At 54.8% G+C, this 24,419-nt stretch overlaps 1 protein-coding gene across 11 annotated transcripts in view; it reads left to right on the top strand.

Moving 5' to 3' along the window:
• The first annotated feature begins 4,482 nt into the window (after positions 1-4,482).
• Myrf (myelin regulatory factor) overlaps positions 4,483-24,419 on the top strand; it is a 31,428-nt gene continuing 11,491 nt past the window's right edge. For 4 of the 11 annotated variants that reach the window (XM_021636069.2, XM_021636066.2, XM_021636065.2 and 1 more), the window contains exons 1-8: positions 4,484-4,702; positions 16,393-16,480; positions 16,586-16,849; positions 19,951-20,012; positions 20,808-21,087; positions 21,657-21,907; positions 21,980-22,103; positions 23,769-23,964. In XM_021636069.2, the coding sequence (XP_021491744.1) occupies positions 4,657-4,702; positions 16,393-16,480; positions 16,586-16,849; positions 19,951-20,012; positions 20,808-21,087; positions 21,657-21,907; positions 21,980-22,103; positions 23,769-23,964 (1,311 nt within the window). In that variant the 5' untranslated portion in view covers positions 4,484-4,656. Of the gene's footprint in view, positions 4,703-16,392; positions 16,481-16,585; positions 16,850-19,950; positions 20,013-20,807; positions 21,088-21,656; positions 21,908-21,979; positions 22,104-23,768; positions 23,969-24,419 lie in introns of those variants that run through there. The other 7 variants (XM_021636068.2, XM_021636067.2, XM_021636063.2 and 4 more) reach the window with 5 other exon arrangements.

The raw sequence follows: 24,419 nt of genomic DNA, 5'->3' as shown, positions 1-24,419 counted from the left end.
CCTCTGCCTCATGTGGTCTTTTTTTATCAGGTGGGAATGGAGGCAGGATAGGGACCTGGCCGCCAAAGTCACAGAAGGGTAAGGGAATGAGGACCTCTGAGACCATTTCCTAGATGAGCCAGAAAGCATAAGGGGAAACCTTGAGGACCCTTGGGATCAAGACTTTTGTGCTCCCAAAGACAGAAGGCACGTACAGCTGTGTAAGAACACCCTGTGGGTTAGAACTGTGTGGCTCAGCCTTGGCACCAGTTCTCATGCTCTTGTTAAAATGCGAATGCTAGCAAGATGAATTAGGAGGTAAGTCAAGGCACTTGTCACTAAGCTGGAACACCTGAGTTTGCTTCCCAGAAATCATATGGTCGGTGAGAAGTGACTCCCACGAAACTGCCCTTTGACCTTCACACAACATGCACTGTGGCACATGCACCACCTCCCCACGGAGAAATACGTAAACATAATAAAATTGAAAAATAAAGCACAGATGTGGTTCACTGGCTTAGGGATGGCCCTTTACTTTTCACTGGCTTCCTTGCTGTGTCAGTATCCAGGCCCAAAAAAAAACAATGAGTTACATCAAGCGGCCAGACGTCCTCATGTGTGTAGGGGCAGTCACTTGCTGAGTCCTGCCCATGTGAGATGTTCTGGAGGAAGGGCTTGTGTCCATCACATAGTGCCCTTGAAGCATGGGAGCCCCTTTTCCCTCCTGGAGAGCTCTGAGACTTAAGGGTAGGTCCATGACCCAGACATGGAACCAGCAACTGGAATACCAGGCTCATTTCATGTCCCCCCACCCTCTGCCTCACACTCATGCTGTGAGCTAGAGCAGGAATGGGAGTAGCACTGCCATTCAGAGGCGTAGCACTGAAATGTTGAAGCCACAAGAAGCTCTGTGAGGGCATGTGCAGCTGCAGAGATCCCAGCCCAGCCTGGATCCGAAACACTGAGGCTGGGGAATGGCAGGAGCACCCAGGAAGGATGCTCAATGCTGAGCATCCTGCCAGCCTCAGGCCCTGAATCTTCCACACAGCAGAGGGCGCTGTTCCCCCAACTAGTCTCACTATGCAGCTAAGCCCTGGCTCCAACTTCTTCCCACTCTGACTGCCCCCAAGTCCAGTATGAACCCACTTGATGAGGAGCTAGGGTTCTCCCCCTGACAGCCTCCAAACAGCAGAGGAAACAGCGTGCTCTGGGTCATACAAGAGGTACAGACAGATGTAGGACCAACTCCAGAGGTTTGTCCTCCTAGCCTAGAACCCTCACCTGGTAGTGGTTTCCACCCTTCACTAGTCTGCAAATGATCCTGGCCCTAATGGAGCAAAATCAGAGCAAATGGCCCGAGGGGTGCTGTGGCTTGCTCAGGGCCGTACAGCAGATGGCAACCAACTCCACAGACGACAAAGTCTGGTACAAAGGTATCCCTAGGCTCCTTTACCAGCCCCAGGGACCCCTGCTGTAAGGTAGGCTTGGGTCTCAACCTCTTCATGATGTCTAAGCCTCCTCCTTCACCCTAGGCCAGACATGAGAAGCCATGGGGCTTGGCTGTTCTATTACTCTGTGGCCTAGTGGAATGGGGGGGGGGGGGTGGTAAGGGGAAGGGCAGGGCTTGAGTGCCCCAAGTTGGGCCACTCTCATGAGATTCAAACGGGCCTGCATCCTGCCTGGTCTAACTTCAGGGCTAGCATGGATTTGAGCGAGGCCATCATCTTGATAATGTGGTGGGTCTTCCATCCTCAGCCCTTGGTGACCTGACAAGGTCAACACTGAGGTCACCAGCTCCCCCTTAGACAGCAGACATTTAGGCACGGAATTCAGGTGTGGAGAATGGAGGAAAGATCTTTGGGTAGCTGGGGTTTCAAAGGGGATGCTATTTCTCTAGCAGTCCCAGGAAACTCAGGAAATAAGTTCATCTTTGAAAGGTGCATGGCATGACTGGGTGTTGACTTTGTCAGCAGGCAGGCCTGACCCTGGCTGGAGGAGGGGCTGGAGTGCAAAATAACAATTGTCTTAGGGGAGTCTGCAGAGGAGACAAACCTCTGGGTGCATGAGCTGGAAAAGAATGGGCTGCTCAGTGTGGCCCCTCCCCCCTCGGTGGGGCCCCCAGGCTGGAAAGAGGGAGCTGTGGTCAGTGCCCACAGCTGGGCCTCCAGCAAAATCCTACTCTATATACCTAAGAGAGGCAGCTCTGAGAACCGCCCCCAGAGGGACAAAACCTCATTGTGAGGCACCCGCCGGGCCTGGGCATCCCCTCCCCCAAGCACTCCTCCGAGGGCCACCACAAGCCTGCTGACTGGGCCACATCTGGAGCTCAGGCTCTGGCTGCCCTTCCCCCATGCTGGCCACTGAGAAGGAGGGAGGCAGGAGGGGCGACAGGAGAGCTCATAGGGTCTCACTAGACTACCTGCAAAGCGGGGCTCTTACGCCACCTTAGTCTGGGGGACACTGCCAGGAGGAGTCAAAAGTCCTAGGGTGGACAGGATAGTACCTTGATTTGCTAGCACATTCTCCCACCCTTCTGGATTGTTTTTATGGTGTGTGTGTGTGTGTGTGTGTGTGTGTGTATGTGTTTATGTGTGTATGTGTGTGCGCACTTGCACATGCTCTGTTTTGGGCTGTTTTTATGGTATGTGTGTATTGTTTTGAGACAAAGTTTCACTCTGTGGCCCCCCACTGGCTTTGTACTTGCTATCCTCCTGCCTCAGCCTGCCAAGTACTTTGAGTACAGGTGTGTACCCCCATGCTGTGTGTGCATGTGGGGGGGGGGGGGAGCTCAATTTTATCTTTCCCAAACAGTGATACAGTGGTATAGGTCCTTCTGGTTCTGACTTGCTGTGCCTAAAGGTCTTCTGAGTTTGTGCACTGAGCCACTCTGTAGTGGGATTTGCTGGGTCTGGGATTCCAGAATTCTCTGCCTCTAGATCTAGGGTTCTGGAGTTTGCAGATGCCTTTATTCACACATTCAGCTTGTACTATTTGAGCACCTACCCTGCCATGTGGTGGGTGAGCTTGCAGGCCTTCCAGGAGAGGGAGGAGGATGGAAACTAAGTGGAAAGCTGCATTCCTGTGAAGTGAGGAAGGCTGAGGCGGAGTGGACTGCTTAGGTAGAATACTGTGCACGGAGGCCTGGTGGCTGAGAAGAACTAGCCTTTGGGGAACAAGCACCACAGATGAACTAACATGTGCCGTGGCCCTGTGGAGAGAAAGCAGTGGAGAAGCTGAGGTCATTGTTTCGAGTAGAGAGAGATGATCCAAGGCCTAAAAAACCAGGGCAAGAGGTTTAGATATTGGAGTGCGAGGGGAAACCACTGGTTTTACCAAAGGCACGATACAATCTGATTTCTGCTTTATGAAGAATTATTCGGTAGGACTTCAGAGGAACCCTGGAGGAGAGATGCTGTATAGTCGGGCAAGACAGAGGTGAGAGTAAAAGCAGGAGTCAGGGAGTGGCCTCATCCCTACGAGATTTCAGATTAAGCATCAGACAGGGCAGCAGGGAATAAGATCAATCTCTTGCTGGATGGTGGTGGTACATGCCCTTAACCCCAGCACCCAGGAGGCAGAGACAGGCAGACCTCCAAGTCTGAGGCCAGCCTGGTCTACAGAGCCAGAGCCACACAGAGAAAACCTGTCTCTAGGGTTAAAAGAAGAAGAAGAAGAAGAAGAAAAAAAAAAAAGAGTGTGACTCTTATTAAACGCTAAATCTTACTGACCTTGAATTCTTCCACCTGTACTGTCCAATACCACCGTGATCTTACATGACCAATTAAACTCATGCTAATTAAAAGAAAACCAAACAGAAAAGTCAGGTGCTCAGTCACCAGAGCCATGTTCCCGGTGCTCGGCAGCCGCTGGTGGCTAATGACAGCACTAGAGTATTTCCATCAGTCCAGAAAGTTCTATACAGAAGCACTTCTGTAGACGGGCCCTCATTTAGCCTCAGTTTTCTCATCTGTAAATGCAAATTATAATAGTTCCTTCCAGACTGGTGGTGGCAAAAGCCTTTAATCTCAACACTCTGGGAGGCAGAGGGCTGATCTCTCTGAGTTCAAGGCCAACTGACTAGTGAGTTCCAGAACAGCCAGAGCTACACAGTGAGACCCTGCCTCGGGCCAGAGAGGGAGTTCCTCCTGAGTAAAGACCAGCCCAGGTTAACTGAAGTAACACGTCTTAGGATGCTCTCTGCAGGCCTAGCACATTCCAAACAGTTCTTTGGTGCCTGCACGTTGCTCTCACTGGAGTAGAGTGGGAACCTAAGAGAATAGGAGCCATCTCTACCATCCGGTTCTGGAAACCCTCAGATTCACAATCTGGAACCTTACCTACCCAAGGAAAGAGCGAAAAGCGGCTGACCCTGAATCACTTCCCAGACTACCCAGGACACCATCATCTCGTCGAGCGCCCCCTGCAGGCGACGCGGCGTCCAGCTACCTGAGGTTGCGACTCTGCGCATACCGCCAGAGGGCGCTGCGGGCGGCGGGCGGGGCGCGGGGCAGGCGGAGTCCCGGCTAGGGCTGCGGGTAGCAAGCGGGAGCGAGCCTGGCGGGACTGTAGCGGGAGCCGAGCCGGGACTGTCGCGCGGGCCGCTCCGGCGATGCCGCGCCCCCGGGCCGGGCTGTAGCGGGGCTGCGGCCGGAGCTGCACGCGCCGGGAAGGCGGGCCATGGAGGTGGTGGACGAGACCGAAGCGCTTCAGCGCTTCTTCGAAGGTGAGACACGGCGGGGCTGGCTGGGCGACCAACCTCCTGCCCTGGGATAGGTCAGGGAATCTCCCTGAGGACAGGACTCCCATGGAGTTTCCACCATGCAAGAACCCGAGAAAGCCTCCTTTGGGCAGGGACTCTTCTCCAGACGGGCAACAGCGAGGTGAATGGCTTCGAGATTGGAAGTCGCAAGGAGGTGTCTGCCCACGCCTTTTGGATTTGGGCTTCCCATCCGCCTCCAACACTCAACTTCCTTTGGGATAGGTTCCCTTCCGTGCTCGGCCCTCCCTGGAGCCTTTCAGGTTCCGCGGTCCCCCTAAATGGTGACACTCCGATCCTCCGCTCACTTGTCCAGCCTGAGAACTCTGTACTCCACTTCCCCGGTACTACTCCATCCATGCCAGGCTCCCACTCCATCTATCCTGGGACATCCCATATCCCTTAAGGCTGGGACTCCAGAGCCTAGCCTACCTCCTAGGAGCAGGGATCTTCTGATTGTGCTTCCTGGAGGCTGAGACACCCCAGGAGACTGCGATGCCCTTTGAGACTGTCACCTGTGTTGGGCAACGTTGCTTCCTCCTCTAAGACTGAAATTCTCCTTTAAGCAGCTACTGCTTCCCTGCCTGGGGCAGGACCCTCTCTTTAGTATGATTTCCTAGAGATGGAAAGCCCTCGAGGCTGGCATCTCTGCCACCAGCTACCTCTGCCCTTGGAGACCTTCACAGTGCTGTAAATGGCATCCCACCAGCCCCATGTGGCTCCTCAGAGCTGCCCTCACACCAAGGAGCTATGTCTCTCCCTGCACCAGGAATGACCTGGGCCCCCTCACCTTGACCCGAAAAAAACCCTTCTCCAGTGAGATTTATGTATGATCTACTGTATGTTTTTTCCCCCCTCACCCCCGCATTGATTTTAGAGTCTGTTCCTAGTCTAAATACAGCCTCAGATTTTCCTGAGCAGCCCCTGCCCCTCTTCCAGGACTGCCCCTCCCCCCTGAGAGCTGGGTTCAGGAGGGAAGGGACTGGTGTGGGAGGGGGAGGGGAGGTGCAGGCTGACATCTCCCAGCCTGCTGGGTTTCTCAGAACCTTACTGGAGTATGAGGCCAGGCAATTGAGCCCCTTTTGTACCTATCCCCAATATGTTGGGAGCCTTACCCTCTTCCTAGTCCCTAAGTTAACATCTTGCTAGTACGGGAAGAGGTTTCCATGAGCAGAACCTGTTGCCCTGGACATACCAGGCTGGGTTGAGTTGCGGGATAGAAATCAAGGCCCAAGTTTAAAGCCCAGTGCCCAGTTCCTGAGAGATTTCCCTGGGGCAAGAGGAGGACTTTCTCTGTCTCTGTTTCTCTTTCTGTGACTTAGGCAACCACAGAATGGACTTTTGTCCACTCCTGCTTGCTGAGCAGCCCAGGACTGGACAGCCCTAAGTCTCAGCCATCTTCACTCCAGAATGCTGAACTCCCGGCCAGAACAAGTCCCAAGGCCCCAAAATGCTTGGACTAGAGTTGATGATCAATTCTGAGGCAGCTGCATCATTTGAGAGTGCTAGATAACACCCCTCAGTTTCGGGAGCTCTCTTCCGGACATTGTGCATAGGTTAGGAGTATTCAGGGACCTTGTGAAGAGTAAAGACCCTAGAAGATGAGTCAGTCGTCCTGGTAGGGTACAGGTGCTGACTGGGGGTGCCTTGTGCCTGCTCGGTGCCCTAATGACCCATGAACCAGAACCCCTTGATTCTTGAAGGTAGCCCTAAGTTTCCTCCCCTACCCCACCCCCACCTGGGCTCTGGGGCGGGTCTAATTGGCCTGGGCTCCTCACTTCTTGAGCCAAACTTTCCCTCCTGGCCTAGGGAGGGGGTTGGGGGAGGCTGACGCCACAGCTTAGCCATGCGGCTTGCCTGGCAGGGAGGTTGTGCTGCTCCCTCCAGAGAGATAAGAGGAGACTCAAGAATGTCTGTGGGGAGCAGGCAGGGTGTGGGGCCTGCTCAGGAGGGCCAGGCTTCAGCAGTCTCTCAGAGCCTGGGGATAGGGGCAGGGTGAGTAGGCACCTGGTTCGAGTCCTCTAAGTCTGTCTGACAGGGGAAGGCCTTCGCAGGAAATCTGTTGGGTAGTGAGATAGGGGCTCTCATTGTGAGGTGAAGGGGCCTGAGGAAGCAACCATAGAGTGTGGTGTACTCATAAGCATGAGTGAGACCCTACGAGGAAGCGTGAAGCCTTGTGTTATGGACGCTGATGAGTCATTTCTCAACTCCTGGTGACAGTGTATGCTCTCGCACTCAAATGGGAACCCTTGAGTCCTCGTCCAGATTCCCACATGGCCTCAGTCATTCCCTCTAGACAGTGGGCAGGGGTCTCCATGGTTTGAGTTCTGGGCTGGGAGACAGAATGGCTCTTGCTGACGGTGCAATCTTGAAAAGTGCCTTCTCCTGCCAGGGCTCCTACTAGCTCAGTGTGTAGGGGCATATCCTGCCCTGCTCTGAGCAGAGAGTGGGACTGGGGGCTAAGGCGCTTTGGGCCTTTGGTGGGAGGCTGGGACAGAGCGTCCCCCTCGAGGCTGGTACAGCTGGGTCCCCGTGACTGCCCAGTTAATCCCCTGGAGATAGGCACCAGCAGTCCAGAGTGGAGGGCATAAGGCCTGCAGAGAGTGGACCCTCCGGGCAGAATGCATTGGCTCCCAGCAGGTAACTGGGTATAGGGGATGGTGTATTTCTCTTCACCTGATTGGTGGGGGCCCTGACTTCTTAGAGCCAGGTCAGGGATAGAGCAGGATCACGTTCAGAGAGCCTCGCTGGGATTTTTTTTTTCCTCACCTGGAACATGAGTCAGTAGCAGAGGTTTCCACAGTACCCTCAGCCCTGCTGAGCCTTCAGTCGTAATTCTGGGGAGGAGGGACATTTGAGAGTATAGACAGAAGATTCTGGGTACAGGCTGTGCCGATGGTGATGTTTGTGTTGCCTCGCTGGTGCTCCCCAAAGCAGGTCTGTGTAGGGGACGGTTTGGATACCGAAGAGAATTGGGTCTCCAGGAAGTGTTGAATAGGCTGCTGAGGTCTGGGGGCTATACTAGCCTCTGGTGCCTCGAGGGTTGCAGGAGGAGGCCTGAGTCTTACCCTTTTTGAACCTGAGGGTCTGATCGACATTTTCCTTTCTGGTCTGTTTTCCTGGTAGGGTAAGTCAGTTAGGCCAGCTGAGGAGCTTCTTTTTTTCTCCTGAGACAGGGTTTCTCTGTGTATCCCTGGCTATCCTGGAACTCCCTCTGTAAACCAGGGTGGCCTCAAACTCACAGAGGTCCACCTGCCTCTGTCTCCCAGGTGCTGGGACTAAAGGAGTGTGTCACCACCACCCAGCTTAGAGCAGGAGCTTGTAATTGGATCAGTTTTTAGACATCTAGCAAACACAAACTCACGACCTCCAATGGGATGCGCAATAGACAACAGAAGTACTAGGAGGGCAGGAGGGAGGACCAGGATGGACCCATTTCCCAGGAGCCAAAACTGAGGTTCTGAGAGACAAGGTTAGCTGGGTGATAGTCTAGGCTGACTTCAGTCCCTCAGTTTTCTCCTCGACCATCAAGGCCTGTGGGAGGGGCAACCAGTTGAGGACAGCATCCTTCCATCCCCTCCAGAAGGCAGGAGTCTCAGGAGGGAGGAGGCCACCCACCGTCTGCATAGCAGGGCTGTGAGATGGGGGTGGCTCTATGGCCTCTGTCACCTATCTGTCATTGGTGATTCTGTTTTTCCAATGAGACCAGATCCGTCCTGGGCCTACCTGGAACCCACCCCCAACTCCACCAAGGAAGGACTTGGATACCCTCCCCAGTCCCACAAGACTTCTATCCCAGCCCCAGTTTGTAGGGAGCTGATGGCTAGGCCCACCCTTTAAGGCCCTGAACCAGGTAGGAGGGGAGAGATAATAAAGGGGGTGTGACTCATCCCTGTGTCCCCACACCTATCACAGCCACACAACACAATGCAGGCAGGAAATTCTCCCTGGCAGTGGAGACCACGGTCGATCGATCGGTCTATATGTACAGGAGCCCTGGGGTGGGTATGTGTCCTGGAAATCCACTCTCTGGGAGTGGCTGGGGTCATACACCAGCCCCTTGGCCTTAAGTTTTTCCTCAGTCTGGGGGTGCTGAATAGAGTACCCTTTGAGGTCTCAGGCAGAGCCAGTAAGACTATTTGGGGACATAGTACTCTAGGTAGAATGGCATCTCCCTGGGAGACCTGCCCAGACAACTCCCAAAGGGTTACAGCTCTGGGGGGCCCTGGCAGCAGAGGCTGCTGGGTAACCACCAAGATAGGTTTCTGATTGGCTGTTGCTCTCGGACTTTGCCCTCCCTGATAAGAACAAAGCAGAAATCATTAACTGGATTATTAACTAGGGTGGCCCCGCCCTGAGTAGGCAGCCTGCCTTCCCTTCCTCCTCCTCATGGCCTAGGCCTCAGACACTCCTCTCTCTGGACCTCAGTTTCCCTCAGTTGGAATGGCTCTTCTCCTATTTCAAGGTCTCCAGCCATTATCACTGGGCATGGGTGGCCCACTGATCAGGGGCTGGGATCCTGGATTTGAGGATTCTGTGTACCCACTAGTAGGCAGTGGGAGCTGCAGCCAGCCCCATTAAGCACATGGCCCTCCTCTTGGGTCTGTCACTACAACTGGCTGGGTCCTGTTGTCTTGGCTGTCAAAACGCAGCACAGCTGGACTGGTTAATGATCACCTCTCAGAGCTTCTGTGGGGTTGGGGGAGATATAACACCTGGGAAGGGCCTAGGGACAGTGCCCGTCCTGTACACCAATCCATCGATGTCAGCCCTATTTAACCTACATCCCGTGAGCTTGCACAGCCCCTTTGCATGGCCCAGGGCCGGTGGCATGTCCCCACCTTCAGGACTGTTGATCCACTTGCTCAGTAGGCTGACGCCTCAGACTTGGGCTCACGTTTGGCAGCTGGTGCTGTATGCTTTGAGAAAGCCCCTCACCCTCTCTGAGATTCTTACTCCAGGATAGGGGCAGTCATAGCCTGCTGAGTGTATCCTGTGTGCAGGCAACTGCGTGATAGGCCTGGCCTTGCTTCATCTGCTGTCAGGTCTTGGTCCAGTTAAGCCTGCTTCCTCCTCCATCACAGAGATGTGGAACTTGTTCTCTGGAACAGAAGAGTACTTGCCCGCTCTTGATCTTTGCCTGCAGTGCATCTGGGCTAGAGTACTCTGCGGATGTGTGGACCTTAGCACCAGGGGAGATAGCTGTACACCCTCCTCTGGAGAGAGAGGAGCTGAAGGTGATGCGCCATGTTCATGTGGGTAGCCACAGAAGCAGGAATGGGATTCTGGACCACAATGGAGCCCCCTTAGGGTATGCAGGGAAGGAGATCTCATTGCATACTGAGGTGCCTGACATGCTGGTAGCCATGACAAATGCCTATCCAGCCATTGGTCTTTCTGGAACAGACAGCCCTCACTCCTGTGGTCAAGGCTAGCAGGGTGTCAGCAGGGAGACCCGAAGAGTACCTAGGTCAGAGTGGAGGGGAGAAACGTGGGGATGGGAACAGAAGAGGAAAGCACCTGGGTGGGGCACACTTGTCTCCAGAACCCCCACTGGCTTGTATAATGCTCAGCCTGTCCTTGTCCCTGGTGTCCTCTCTTCCATTTGTGGCCTCTAAACTACCCACCAAGCGAGGGAAGGAGCTGCTTCTGTGGGGGACATGGACCAGTGACATGAATTTATTTAGGCCTATCTGACTCTAGTTGCAGCAGATGGAAGGCTCTGACTTTGGACTGTGTGGAGAGGGTAGGAGGAAAGAAAAGGGGAGAAGCTTGTGCTGGGGGATCCTGACCCGGGAATACGGAGGGGTGCTAGTGGGGCCTGCCTTGGGCCAGCCTCACCTGTGTACATGAGCACTTGAGGACATGCCTGGGAAGTATGTTGAGATGTAAACTTGGACCAACAGGCATGTGCCGAAGGCTTTGTCACTACCACCTTGCACCCTTGAAACTGCAACGAAAGGGCTGGAGATGTAGCCTCGTTGGTAGAGCGCTTACCTAGCATGCACAGACCATCCCACCAAATGCTTAAATCTAAGCCACAGTTGCCTGTGTTCCCTCCTGCTTTCATACCAGAAATAGAAGAGCCCCCACCCCACCCCCAGCCTGCCGTCAGAGAGTTTGCTCTTCCAGGGGATCCAGCGTCTCAGCTCCCCTTGGAATATATCCTTCCCTCGTCCCCACACAACCATCACCTTGTACTCGGGATAACTCAATCTGAACTCAGCACCAAGATGCTCCTGAAGCCAGGTCAGGAAGCTGGTTCGTAGGAAACCCACACTGCTCTATTGCACTTCACTTCAGGGGCACAAGGCTCTATCTCCAGGGGCAAAGACAGCCCCTCCAGGTGCCTCTGACCCTTTCTCACAGGAACCAGGGTGGACCTGCCACACACACTGTGGGAGGATCCTGCAGCATGGGGAGCTTGGATCTCTATCAAATAACTCCTGTTGATTTGTGTGAACACACCAGCATGACCCCTGCAGGTATGCTCCAACACATTGGCAGCGCACACTGTGTGGTCTACAGGGGCCTCTTCATTTATTCAGGAAGCTTTCCCCAAGGCCCCACTGTGTGTCAAGCACAGTGCTAGTGTTTGGAGACAAAAGTGACAGACGCCCCCTGCCATGTGCATTTGACATTCTAAAGGACAAAGTCAAAGACAAGGTAATCCAGTCACCACCACCTTTGATTCAGGGTCTCATTTACCTCAGGCTGGTCTTGAACAGAGTATGTACCTTGAACTTATGACTCTCCGGCCCCTACTTCTGAGTGCTGTATTTATAGGCACACTCTACCACACCCAGTTAATTTGGTGCTGAGGATCAGGCCATGGAGCCTCTTCTGGGTCTCCGATGAAGAGCTGACAGGGACACAGACAGCTGAGACTTGGGCTTGAGGGTCTGCTGGGACTAGATCTGCATTGCTGGCACGTGTGGTTGCTGGGCCCAGACTTACTGAGGATCTGACGCATCTGCGCACAGATCCGCTTTCACAACCTCTTATCCGAGCCGAAGGCATGAGATTGAGAAGGCCCTAGTCACAACTGCAAGCTCGAACAGGGCCAGCAAGCGGTTCTGGCTCTTAGTGAAGATAGAAGGTCTAGGTCAGAGAATTGTGACAACCCACTGCGCCTTGCTGCCACATGGTCTGATTGGAGCTCGTAGCTTAGTTCGAATTGGTGGTCCTCTGTGGCTGGGTGACTGGGAAAGGACTGCCTTAGGAAGGCTAGGAGGAAGGCACGGAAGGCATCTCTACCGGGGTATGCCATAGAAGCAGTATGCTGGTCACATAGCTGGGCGGACTTACTTACAGACAGGGGTTCTCGGAAAACCAAAGGTACAGGAGAGCTCACAAGTACCAGGAAAGTTGCACTACCTTGGCAAGAGGGAGGAATGGAGTAGGGACACTTGAAATGGAAGGACAGTATGGCTGTGTGGCTGAAGGATAGCTTTCTGGGGTGTCTGACCACCCATGGACACTCGGTGGAGAAGGACACTGAAGCTCAGAGGCAGAGGTCAGGAAGTCACTCTGCAATTACGCTGAGGCCCGTGTTGGCAGCCAGGCCTCTCAGAGGATCACAGGGATGACAAGGTAGCAAGCATCTGACAGATATCCAGCCACTGCTGGAGCCAAGGTACCCTCAGATTCAGACACCTGAGGGTGACACTCGAGGGCTTGAGCCTTGGTGCCCTGGCCACCCTGAGTTCAGATCAGCCCACCCTGCCCATGGCCACGTGGCTGACGGGATTTCCGCCATGTTTGGGGCATGAATTGACAAGTGCTCCATTGACGGGGCAGGGGAGGGGGTAGGCAGGGCACAAGACTCCCACTGTGCTGTGTCCCCACCCTCCCCACCCGCCAGGACAATGGCCGAGACTCAGCCAGCAGCCACAGCTGGTGGGGGAGAGGCATGAGAAGGGGGACAGGGACAGGGAGGGGTCCAGGGTGGAGGGACCACCTGGGTCCCTGCCTGCTGCCTCCTGCACCTGGCTTGGGTGTTCTCATCCCCTTCATGAGTGGTCTTAAAAAGAGGAGGAGAAAAAGGAAACACAGTTTTCCCACAGTCTGGACCCTGGCCTGCATGGGAAGAAACAGTATCTGGGTCTGGCTCTTGTTTCTAGCAGGTAATAAAGACCCTAATTAGTGTGTAGCTCCTGGGGCACAGCTCTGCATAAAGACCTGGAGAGGCCTTTATGGTCTGCCAAGGTCTCCAGACATGGCAAGATTACCTCTAGTCTCTGGCTCATCATCTTGCCATTCATTTGTTCTGTGGCTATTGACTGTGACCAATATATACTGGGATTCTTAACATCACAGGGAGCCATAGCCCAATCCCTGCCATGGGACTATAGGCAAAATACCCACTGTCCGCTGCAGTCTCTTCATCTGTACAATAGAGGACATCTGCACCACAGGGCAGCTGTGCTTTAGAATGTGGAAGTCAGACGGTGGACACTCACTCACCTTCCCTGGGGAGTAGTGAGCCAGCCTGGGTGAGCAGGGAGACAGCCTGACATGAAAGTAGAAAAGGGGTCAAAAGGAAGAGGCATGGAGGCCACTTGAGTTGGGGTTAGAATCCCACAAAAGAATGGGAATTGGCTGGCTTTCTCTGGTAGAGGCAACAGCATATGCAAAGTCCCCATGGGTGGCATGTTTGTGCTGACAGGGAGGAAGCGGGAGCTGGGCTCCAGAGAGTCCCACACAGGAGGGACTGAGGAAAAGCCTAAGGCAGACAGTGTCAGTCAGGCCTTGGACAGCTGAGGGGCTCTGGGTTTATCATTTGCTGGGCGAATTTGTTGGAGTGCTTGATTAGGAGGGTAGTTACTGATCTGTGATACCGGTTACCACTTTCTGGATGTCTACCTTCAGTGGCCTGTGGCAAGCCAGGGCTTGCTTTCCAGCATTTGCGCATTAGGATGAAAATACGTGTCCTGTCCTGAGTCTCCAGCCTTGCAGTCACTCCTCACTGGAATCCAGTGTTCCACGGTTCTTTTGGCAGTGAGGTAGCACTCCTAGAATGTACCTTGAAGATTGTGTCCTCTCCTGGGCCCCTGAGGGGTTGGGGGCTGTTCCAGCCTTAAGATCCCCGCTCCTGCAAGCCTCTGTGTCTCATCTCTGTTGTGGGGTTGCTGGCTAGGCTGGGACCCCTGCATGGTGTCTGGTGTGTGGGGGGAGGATACGAGACTTGTAGAGAGGAGGAGATGGGGGTCCTGCATGCCTCAGGAAGCCTCAGCTTCTCCCCCTCCAGAGCCCTAGACCCACCTCACTCTGCCATCAGCCTCTTCCTCCCCCCTCCGTCCTCCCGGACCCTGGCACGAGAGGGTCCCTCCTCCCCTAGCCACATCTGGTTCTTGTTAGGGTCTCCCAGGATGCCTGGGCCTGAGGGCCCCATCCCCCTGGGGGAGGTGGACAGGAGGATTAGGGGCGATTAGAAGTGCTCCTGGCCAAGGAAGGAGGAGCCCAAGAGGAGGGGCGAGGATAGTTATAAACAGCAGCCCATGACCGCATCAGCCCATCACTCACCCAAGGTGCCAAGTTCAGTCTCAAAAACCTGCAGCTTCAGCAGCTGGGGCCGTGTGGGGGTAGGGCCCTAGGCTCTCCTCCTTCCTTCCTCAGAAACCTTCAGCAATGCTGTGAGGCAGAGACCAGGCTGGGGGAAGATACAGAAACATCAGCCACACATTTCTCCCTGGGGTCAGATTGGCTCATTTTACTGTGTGGCTTTGGGGTGAGGAGTGATGTCTCTGAACAATGGAGGCAGAGGTAGTAACAGCAGGTTAGTGGGAGTGGTTGAGGGGTAACGTGAAATGTGTAGGTACTTAAGTAGTGCCTGACCCCAGCCTGAGTCTCCATCATTGTCGTCAGCACAGTATGAATTCAGAAGGAGTGGTTGGCCCTTCATTACGACCTACCATCACCAACAACGGCACTTTCCTCATTGCTATGATGGGTTGTTAGGACTTAGCGACACATTGCCTGAAGTTGGCAGAATGCCTCATATATAGTAAACTCGGTGGTGAGTGCAACACACAGTAGGTGCTCAGTCATTAGGAGCTGTGACCCTCAGAAACGGGTGAGGTGGGGTTGGAACTTGGGCAGATGGACTGACCAGGAACAGCCTCACAGAGCAGGGCCGGCAAAACCTTGCATGGTGGGTGCCCTCTCTTCCCAGCTGGGGTAAGCCCAGGTGGGGGTCAGCGAGAGGCCCTGGCCTGTCGCAGCGTGTGACTCCTAGGAAGGCTTAGCTGCTCATGCTCATTAATGCATTAATCACCTAAGCGGGGCTCAGCATTCTTCAAATGCCTACTGGGGCCAGGGAAGGGCCTGGGCTGGGGGCTCGGAGACCCCAGGGGGCTGGGGTTCGGGAAGTGAAGACAGCCCTTCCATTTGCAGGGCTCCCACTGTGTGCCAGGCACTTTATGATCCATATCTTTGCGGCTTTACAACCAAGAATTGTCCCAAGAAACAGCTGTTCATCCCCATTTTCCTAAGAAGGATACAGAGACCCAAAGAGGCCTGCTTTAGGTCACACAGCAGGGAATGGCTGAGTTGGATAGGGTTTGTCTCTGATCAGTCCGAGCTCTGTTCCCAGGACTCCCCAGAGGAAGGACTCAAGGTGCCAAATCAAGAGTTGAGGCTTTAGAGTCTAGAGGGTCGTTCCAGCCTCTGTGGAGCTGGCCAGCCCCAGTCTGCAGTGTGGGTGCGGAGTCCTCCATTATCGGGGCTGACGCATCTTTCACGTCAGCCCCCTTATCATTCCTCCTTCTGGCTACCCCCCTCCTCCCCCGACAAGGTGACCCTGGGAAAGGAAAGGCCATCACCACCCCCTCTCCTTCCTTGCCATGCCCAGGAGCCCTGGACAACATTTTCTTTGTCCTTCTTCTTCAGGGGTCTGAGAGCATGGGGGGAGGCCCAGGAGAGGATAGCAGGCAGGGAAGCAGGTGGAGAGTGGAGGAGCAGAAAACTCTGGCCACTATTCCTCCCTGTATGAGGCCAGGACAAACTGTGCCTCCCTCATTCTCTGTCTCCTCTGGAGTGTCGGGGCTAAACTCCCAACGTATAGCAAGAGGCAGTGTACCTAGCCACCAGAGATGCGCCTCTCTGGAACTACTGATTCTGATCCCGGGCTCTCCCTAAAGCTGGGGCCTGGGGTGCAACAATTTCTCGAGTTCCTGGGCCTCAGGAGTTTGCACAGCTTCCACGTGCTCAAGGCTGGGTCTCCTGGAAGGACAGGGCAGGAATGTCATTCTGGGCCTGAGCCATTGGGGTGGTATGGTAGGACCTTGCTTGCTCCTCAGAGCACTCGGTAAGATAGCGGGAGAGTTGAGAGAGAGGGAGATGATTCCGTCACATAGCTAGAGAAAGGATGTGGAAGGACAAGAGTGGCTTCTCTGTCCCCATACATTGGGCTATTGACCTCCTGGAAAACTGGGTGTAGCCTTGAGGGTTGTGGCCAGGTGTTAATTTTGGAGGGGCATCAGGGGTGGACAATGATGGCCATGCATAGAGGGGAGTTGGGGATGGGTTTCAGAGAGCCTAGCCTCAGGAGGGTTGGTGGGCCCTAGGCCTGGAGAGCCTAGCCTCAGGAGGGCTGGTAGGCCCTAGGCCTGGGGTCTTCATGGAGCTATTTCAAGCCCAGCTGCCCTGCTTTTCAGGCCATGACATCAGCGGTGCCCTGGAGCCCTCCAACATAGACACCAGTATCCTGGAGGAGTACATTGGCAAAGAGGACGCCTCTGACCTGTGAGTCACTTCAGCTGAGACCTCTGGGCAGTTCCCTGTGGGAGGGGACGGAACTTCCCCTCAGGCCTGGGGACCTGGGGGCTGAGCCTCCTCCCTTCCCCACAGCTGCTTCCCAGACATCTCTGCACCAGCCAGCACAGCCTCCTTCCCCCACGGGCCACCGGCCATTCCCGGCTCCAGCGGGCTCCACCATCTGAGCCCCCCTGGGAGTGGACCATCCCCTGGGCGCCATGGTCCCCTCCCACCCCCGACCTACGGCACCCCACTCAACTGCAACAACAACAACGGCATGGGCACGGCCCCTAAGCCCTTCCTGGGGGCCTCTGGGCCTCCCATCAAAGCAGAGCCCAAGGCTCCTTATGCCCCAGGGTGAGTGGGGGCAGGGAGTGGGTTGGGACAGGATACAGGGGCCCAGGGGCTACTACCCAGCAGGTGTTGGCCTGTGGAATCAGTGGGAAGGGCTTTAATGACAGGCTCCCTTATAAGGTTCGAACAGGGGTAGCACCAGGCTGGTAGGAGATGTACATGCTTTCTTTTGAGGCAGTTGCCCAGCCACGGGGTTCTGGGTAGGACCGTAATGAGAGTAGTGCTAGAAAAATCTCAAAGCAATATAGGGACAGAAGAAGAGAGACTCGGGACCCCAGGTGACACCCACAGGAACTCCACCCCATGTATGCACCCTTGCTTGGCACCCAAACCCACTCCCATGCCCCATCTACCCATGGAGCATTTAGCTCACATTTTCTGTGTTCGGAGAGTTGCCCGTACCTTAGGTGTGGCCTCTTAAGTTGCCCTGCCTTATGGAGCCAATGTCAGTTACATCCTGAAGAGGCTTCTTCCTACCAGCTTCCCCCGTCAACCACACTAATGTCCTGAGCCTGTGCCTGGCTTCGATCACCTGCAGCCATAGCCCAGTCAGTTTCCAGACTCTGTGGTTCTCAACCTTCCTAATGCTGCGACCCTTTAATACAGTTCCTTGTGTTGTGCTGACCTCAACCATAAAATTTTTGTTGCTACTTCATAACTGTAATTTTGCTACTGTTACGAATTTTAATGTAAATATATGGTGTGCAGGATATCTGATATGTGAAAGGGTCGTTTGACCCCCAAAGGGGTTGCAGCTTATGGGTTGAGAACCACTGCTCCAGAGCACGCTCAAGGGGAAGTGCCCAGAGCCAAGGTCCACCAGGCTCTCTACAGATCTCCGTGATGCAGGGCGCAGGTCTTGTCTTTAGGTAAAATAAGGCTACATGGTGTATGGATGATGCAGTGTTCAGCAGCCTAGCACCAACCTGGTCTTCCCATTTGTCAGCCTCTGGGTTTGGTGACCCATGACCTCTGCCAGAGGCTGGGTTTCCTCACCCACGTGAACCCCACGTTCATGGTGGAAACTAAGCGGGAGAAGCAGGGAGGAAGTACACATTGTCAGCAGAGACTTCTCAGGATCTGGCTTAGGGTGGCCATAGTGACACATAGGGCTAGGGGCAAACCTTGGTTGCCGAAGGGGTGTCTTTAAGCCCAAGCTGCCTGAGGGTAGAGGTGAGAGAGCTAAAGTTTAGCAGGCCCAAGTGAGTCCCTCGGGCTTTGCCCTGAATGCGGCTTGTCCAGAGTCACTTGGGCATTCTGGTCTAGGCTTTGTTCTAAGTGATAAACAAGAAAGACATGCCCCATCATGGGTGACTAGAGAGGAATGGCTGTGTCCCAGGACTGAGGGTGCTGCTCAGTGGTAAAGTACTTTCTAGACTTAGTGGGGATCTGGATTCCTTCTCTAGCACTATAAAAAAATAAAATAAAATAATTTAGCACCAAGCAGGAAATAACAAGTGAGAATAACAAGAAAGAATGCAGGGCCATGTAGGCTCTGACATTTGATAGCAGGAACTAGAGGGTGTGAAAGACCTTGACTTATTGGAGGAGCCCAAGAACACTATTAGGAAGTGCAGCAGGCAGGTGGGAGAAGGAGTGGCACAGAGCTGGGGCCGCCCAGGGACTGAGGCTATAGGTAGGAGGCCCTACGCTGTCTACGTCTTTGTGTCATCCTTAGAAAACTTCGTTTTAGAGTCCACTTTTTTTAATGTTATTTTTTAAAATTATTTTTTAACCCTGGCTGTTGTCCTGGAACTCACTCTGTAGACAAGTCTGGCCTTGAACTCAGATCCACCTGCCTCTGCCTCCCAAGTGCTGGGATTAAATATGTGTGCCAATACCACCCAGTTTAAGACCCACATTTTTTCTTTGGGATTCTAAGGATTGAGCCCGGGAGCTCTTCATACATGCTAGAAGAGTGCTCAACCAACAAGCTATATCCTGGGTCTTTCTTTTCACTTTATTTATTTATTTTTGGTTTTGCTTTGTTTTGTTTTTCAAGACAGAGTTTCTCTGTGTGGCCCTGGCTGTCCTGGATCTCCCTTGGTAGACCAAGCTGGCCTCGAACTCACAGAGATCCACCTGCCTCTGCCTCCCGAGTGTTGGGATTAAAGGAGTGTGCCATCACTTTTTACTTTTTGAAACAGGGTCTCATTAAGTTATCCAAGTTGGCCTTAAACTCACTCTGTAGCCCAGGCAGGCCTTGAACTTGTGCTCCTCAGTCTTCAGACTCCTGAGTAGCTTGGGGTACACCAGATTCAGGGCCCTTATTCTTGAACCAATTTCAAGATGTGACAAGGTCTCCACAGCAGGGGTAGGGTTAGGGAAGGAATGTCCATGGCTTATCCAGGGATGCAGTAAGATTCTGCAGTCGGAGCAGGAATGTGTCCACTGTGACCCTGAAGCCTTACTGGTGGTCCCTGGGCATGGCAGAGGGGAGCCTCTCCGGATGTGGAGATGAGAAATGGCCAAAAGTCGGGTCCCTGGGCAGCCGCAGTCTCTCTAGGCGAGTACATGTTTTGTACAGGACGTGTTGACCTCTGGGCTTGAGTTTGTTCTTTTGCCTGAACCACTGATAAAATAAAACTCGCAAGAAAAAAAATAGAGCCCAGGCCCAGAAAAACTGGCTTCCTGCCTGGTCCACACCTGCCTCTGGCAAGGCAGCTCATGGTGACCCACTGAACCTCCTCAGACCCAGCCCCCAGGGCCTAGGATTTCCAGGAAGCTGCAGGCTTCAGTGGGTGCCCAAGAAAGGCAGATGCCTGCAGGGCCCCTCGTTCTGTGGGCAGGGGTCCTTCAATCCCTGTGCCACCACCACCAGAAACCTAGCCACTGGCCCACAAATAACTATTGTTAGGTCTGGAGATGCAGGGCAGGATTCCAAAGTCCTTCAGTCACAATTAAGCCCTGGACCCTGCCAGGGCTCCAGGATAGGTGATACCCCGGGGTAGATGTGAGAAGAGCTCAGTGGCCTCAGTCTCTGGCATGGGATGGGGGTGGGAGTCTTTGCAACCCTGATCATCAGAGTTGCTGCCTGGCCTGAGGGTTGGGTCTAGGGGTTCAGCTGCTGGCCCAACAGTTTCCCTCCTCCGGCCCCCCTGCAGCACACTGCCAGACTCGCCCCCAGACTCAGGCTCTGAGGCCTACTCCCCTCAGCAGGTGAATGGTGAGTCCAGCGGGCAGCGCCACCCTCCCCCTCTGGGTTTGGGCAAGTGGTTGGTGCAGCCTTATCAGGGAGAGAGGGAGGAGGGAGGGAGGGGGCCAGCGGCTGCCCAATGGGCCAGATTATCGCTGGTCAAATACTCCTCGGCGCTGGCTATTGTTCCCCCATGGGCGGGTGGGGAGCCTGGTCCTGCCTCAGAGCAAGTGTCCCTGCTGGTGATGCCACCGTCTGGCCCCCTGTGCCATCATGGATGCGCCCTTTGGCGGTAAGTGGACAGCTGAGGAAGGCTGCGCTGGGCCCACCTTTACAGGGTGCTGAGGGGCCCAGTAGCCCCCATGTGGCCAAGAGTAGAATGGTCATGGGCAGACTGAAGAGGGGTCAAGAGTTCTGTTTAGCCTACCAAAACATCCCTGGAATGCTTTCTGAGGAACAAAGAGAGCTGCAGCCCCCTCGGGCTGGGGGACTGGCCCCTGGAACTGGGAGTGGGGCTGCTGGAGGGAAGAGGCTGAGTGGGGGACTTGGCTGGGGTCTCCGGGAGACTCTTTTTTTTTCAGGCTTCAAAGGAGTTAGAGTGGGGATCTTCTAGGGGCTTCGTCCAGACAACCTAGGGAAGCGAGCTGGCTAGAATGGGAGCCACCCAGCAGTCTAGCTTTCCCTGCTCAGGCTCTCACTGGCTGCCCAGTCTCCCCACCCAGCCTCTGGCATGACTCAGGAAGCGGGAGACGCAGGAAGCACTCTGAGACTAGGGGGAGTGGGTGAGGTGGGCCTCTGACTCCTGCTTCCCCATCTCTTCCTCAGACCCCCATCTTCTGCGTACCATAACCCCGGAGACTCTGTGCCACGTGGGAGTTCCTTCCCGACTAGAGCACCCGCCCCCACCTCCAGCCCACTTGCCGGGGCCCCCACCACCCCCGCCTCCCCCACCTCACTACCCTGTCCTGCAGCGGGACCTCTACATGAAGGCTGAGGCCCCTGTGCCCCCCTATGCTGCCATGGGGCCGGGCCTGGTGCCCCCCGAGCTCCACCACACCCAGCAGACCCAGGTGCTACACCAGCTGCTGCAACAGCATGGAGCTGAGTAAGGCTTGGCAGGAAGGTGGGGTGGGAGTCAGGGCATCAAGAGTATAGGGGACAGAGTGGCCCTAGGGAAAAATAGAGGAACGATGCTCTGCAAGCCTACAGACATAGCTGATTGGTGACACCTCCCCATTCACAGATGGGTAATCTAACATTCTAAGAAAGAAAAACAGTTTTCCTAGGTCATGGATTAGGAAAAGGCAGAGCCAGGACTTGAATCTGGAACTGAATTCTTAACCCAAACTCCAATGCTTTTCTGCCCACTTACTGAAATCCTCAGTGACAATTGCAGGATGCTCTGTGTAACAAAGATGTTCAGCGGAGGTACATAAAAATTAAGTGTGACCCCTGCTTACTTCCAAAGGTGTAGGGTAAGACTGTGGCAAGGGCAAAGAATGGGAAGACCGAGTGACAGGCTAGAGTACTGGGGAAGTACCTGAGGGCTTCCTGTAGGAAGTGTCTTCTTGGCTGTGCTGAAGTGGAGCAGAGGGGAGAGGGGTGGGCACTGCACCGGAGGAGAGGGCTCATGGAGAGAGAGCCAGCCCCCATGGCCCTCACCTCTGCCCCCAGGCTCCCTCCACACCCCTCCAAGAAGAGGAAGCACTCTGAGTCACCCCCCAACACCCTCAATGCCCAAATGCTGAACGGAATGATCAAGCAGGAACCTGGGACTGTGTCAGCCTTGCCCCCCCACCCTGCCAGAGCCCCGTCCCCACCATGGCCTCCCCAGGGCCCACTCTCACCTGGCACTGGCTCCTTGCCCCTCAGCATCGCCCGAGTCCAGACTCCACCTTGGCACCCACCAGGCGCACCCTCCCCAGGTAGGTGACTGACCGCTGATGCTGGGGGTGGGGGCCTTGGGCCTAGAGCTCACCAGCCTTCCCTCCCTCCAGGCCTCCTGCAGGACAGTGATAGCCTCAGTGGTTCCTACCTGGACCCCAACTACCAATCTATCAAGTGGCAGCCGCATCAACAGAACAAGTGGGCAACCCTGTATGATGCCAACTATAAGGAGCTGTGAGTGACCAGTGCTGCCTAGCCACGTGTCTTGGGGATAGCTCAGGACCCCACTGAAGTCCTGGGTCCCAGCCTGGAAGCACTCTGGGTATAAAAGAATCATGTTTGAAGAGCCAGCAGGCTCAGAGAAGAATTAGGCCCAGGGCTCAGGCTTCAGGGCCTCTCTGGTCAGCCTATCTCTCTAAAGGTACCTGTCTGCCAGGGAGGGGCGTGGGAGCCAACTCAGGAAGAAGTGGGCGGATGCATGTTTCCTGGCCCCTACTCCATGTTCTTCTCCTACATTCTAGGAAGGTAGCCTGAAGCTTAGTATAAACTGGGCCCTTACAACAGCCCCCCTGAAGGGAGAACGGGTAGGGGGACCTGGAGGTGCAGCTGCCCAGGGTGTTCCTCGGCCTTCTTCAACACCGCATGGATCTAGCTTCCCAGGCCCCAAGAGCTCAGTGGGGACCACTCCCCTCTCTCTCCTAGAAGGCCAGGGTGTGTCAGAGGCTGACTCCCTCCGGGGTACTTCAGACTTAGCCAAGCATGAGCTGGGTGACTGGGGCTGGGGCCCTCTCACCAACAGTGACTGAGACCCGTCCTGGATGGGTGCCCTGAGCTGGGGAATTTCTATCCGGTAGCTCCCAGGGCTGGATGGGGTGGGATGCCCAGTTATGATGGCAGCTAAAGGGATGTAGAGGGCATTTATGTGATCCGGTCCCTATGGTCTGGAGAGAAATCTCTCTATGCACACCTCCACAGTCTTTGGGCACCTTGCTGTCTCCCCACTTAGGCCTCAAGGCCAGAGAGCAGAGGTCTGCAGTGTGACCCAGGAATTTTCTGGTACTTTCTTAGGTCAGACAGACCCTGTAAGGGAAGAACGGGTGAGACCAGGCCTCCCCTTGGAACTTGCTCACGAGTTGGAAAGCATTCTTCCTGTCCAGTTTCCTGTGGGTGGGCACTATCACTCCTGTGTCCAGCAGGGTACCTCTAACGCGTGGTGGTCCAAGTCCTTTCTTTACTGCCCCTGGAGGTACCCTAAAGATTCCAGACACTGTCTCAGTGACAGATGGCAAGCTTCAGTTGATCCTGAGGGGGAGGTCAGAAACCAGAAGTACTCCCCTCTCTCTGGGGCAGTTGGGGGAGTCAGAATGAGGGCACTGAGGGCCTTGAGTAAGGAGGTGGGGGGCCAGGGTGGGTCAGGGTGGGCCCAAGGCAGAGCTGGCTCCTGGTTCCACCGTTTCCAGGGAAACCAGCTGTCAGGCACAGTGAGACTCTGCAGATGCAGCCCCTCACATCCCATCTCCCATGAGGGAGAGGGCTTCAGGCAATGTGTGGGCAATGGTTAAGTGTGCTGAAGGGTGGCAAAGGCCTTCCTCTGGAGTCCTCTCACCTCTGGTGGGCCTTTAGAGCCTTGTCTTGCTTCCTCCATCCCAGCACAGAACAGTGGGTGGCCCCAGGAACGTAATGAAAAACCAGTGCGGCTCCTCATGTGGGCTCAGTGTTTGTGCCCGGAATGGAGACTGACCCCTTGGTGATTTGAGGGATCTTGGGGGTGGGGGTGGGGATGGGATACAGAATAAGTAATGGGATTAGAGCATGGGCCTGTAGAAGGAAGCAATGTTCCATATTCAAGCCTGGGGGACTCCTGGCGTGTCTCACCCCCATCCCCCATACCCCCTTCAGGCCTATGCTCACCTATCGTGTGGACGCCGACAAGGGCTTCAACTTTTCGGTGGGCGACGATGCTTTTGTGTGTCAGAAGAAGAACCACTTCCAGGTGACGGTGTACATCGGCATGCTGGGTGAGCCCAAGTATGTCAAGACGCCTGAAGGCCTCAAGCCCCTGGACTGCTTCTATCTGAAGCTGCACGGAGTGAAGGCAGGTGCAAGTGATGAGGAAACGTCACACAGCTATTACCACAGCTGCCCCACCCATCCTCCTCTTCTAGTATCTGCCACCTAGATGTGGGGCTGCTCAGACCTCACCATCTCCAGCCCTGCTTCCTTCTCCACCCCACACCTCAAGTCTTCATCTCCAAGCCAAGACCCACCTCCTGGCCCTCTCACCACTGCATCAGCTCCCAGACCCACCCCTTGTCTCTCTCCCCTGCTCCATCTCAGGGTCCTAGCTACTCACAGCGTGTATCTAAGGATTCTTTACCCTGAACTTGTCATACACTTGGCTCTGTTTGGAGGTTCTGGAGTAGCCCTTGCTTCCTACGATCCCATTCTAGCACCCTATCCCATTCTTTTTGGCCAACTCCATTCTGATGTTCCTGTGGGAAACCTGCCTTGTGCCATTTGTGACTGAGGGGTTTCATGAGCACAGCCACT

Source organism: Meriones unguiculatus, chromosome 1, assembly GCF_030254825.1.
Source record: "Meriones unguiculatus strain TT.TT164.6M chromosome 1, Bangor_MerUng_6.1, whole genome shotgun sequence".
Lineage (NCBI taxonomy): Eukaryota > Metazoa > Chordata > Mammalia > Rodentia > Muridae > Meriones > Meriones unguiculatus.
This window is presented reverse-complemented; position numbering and strand designations above follow the sequence as displayed.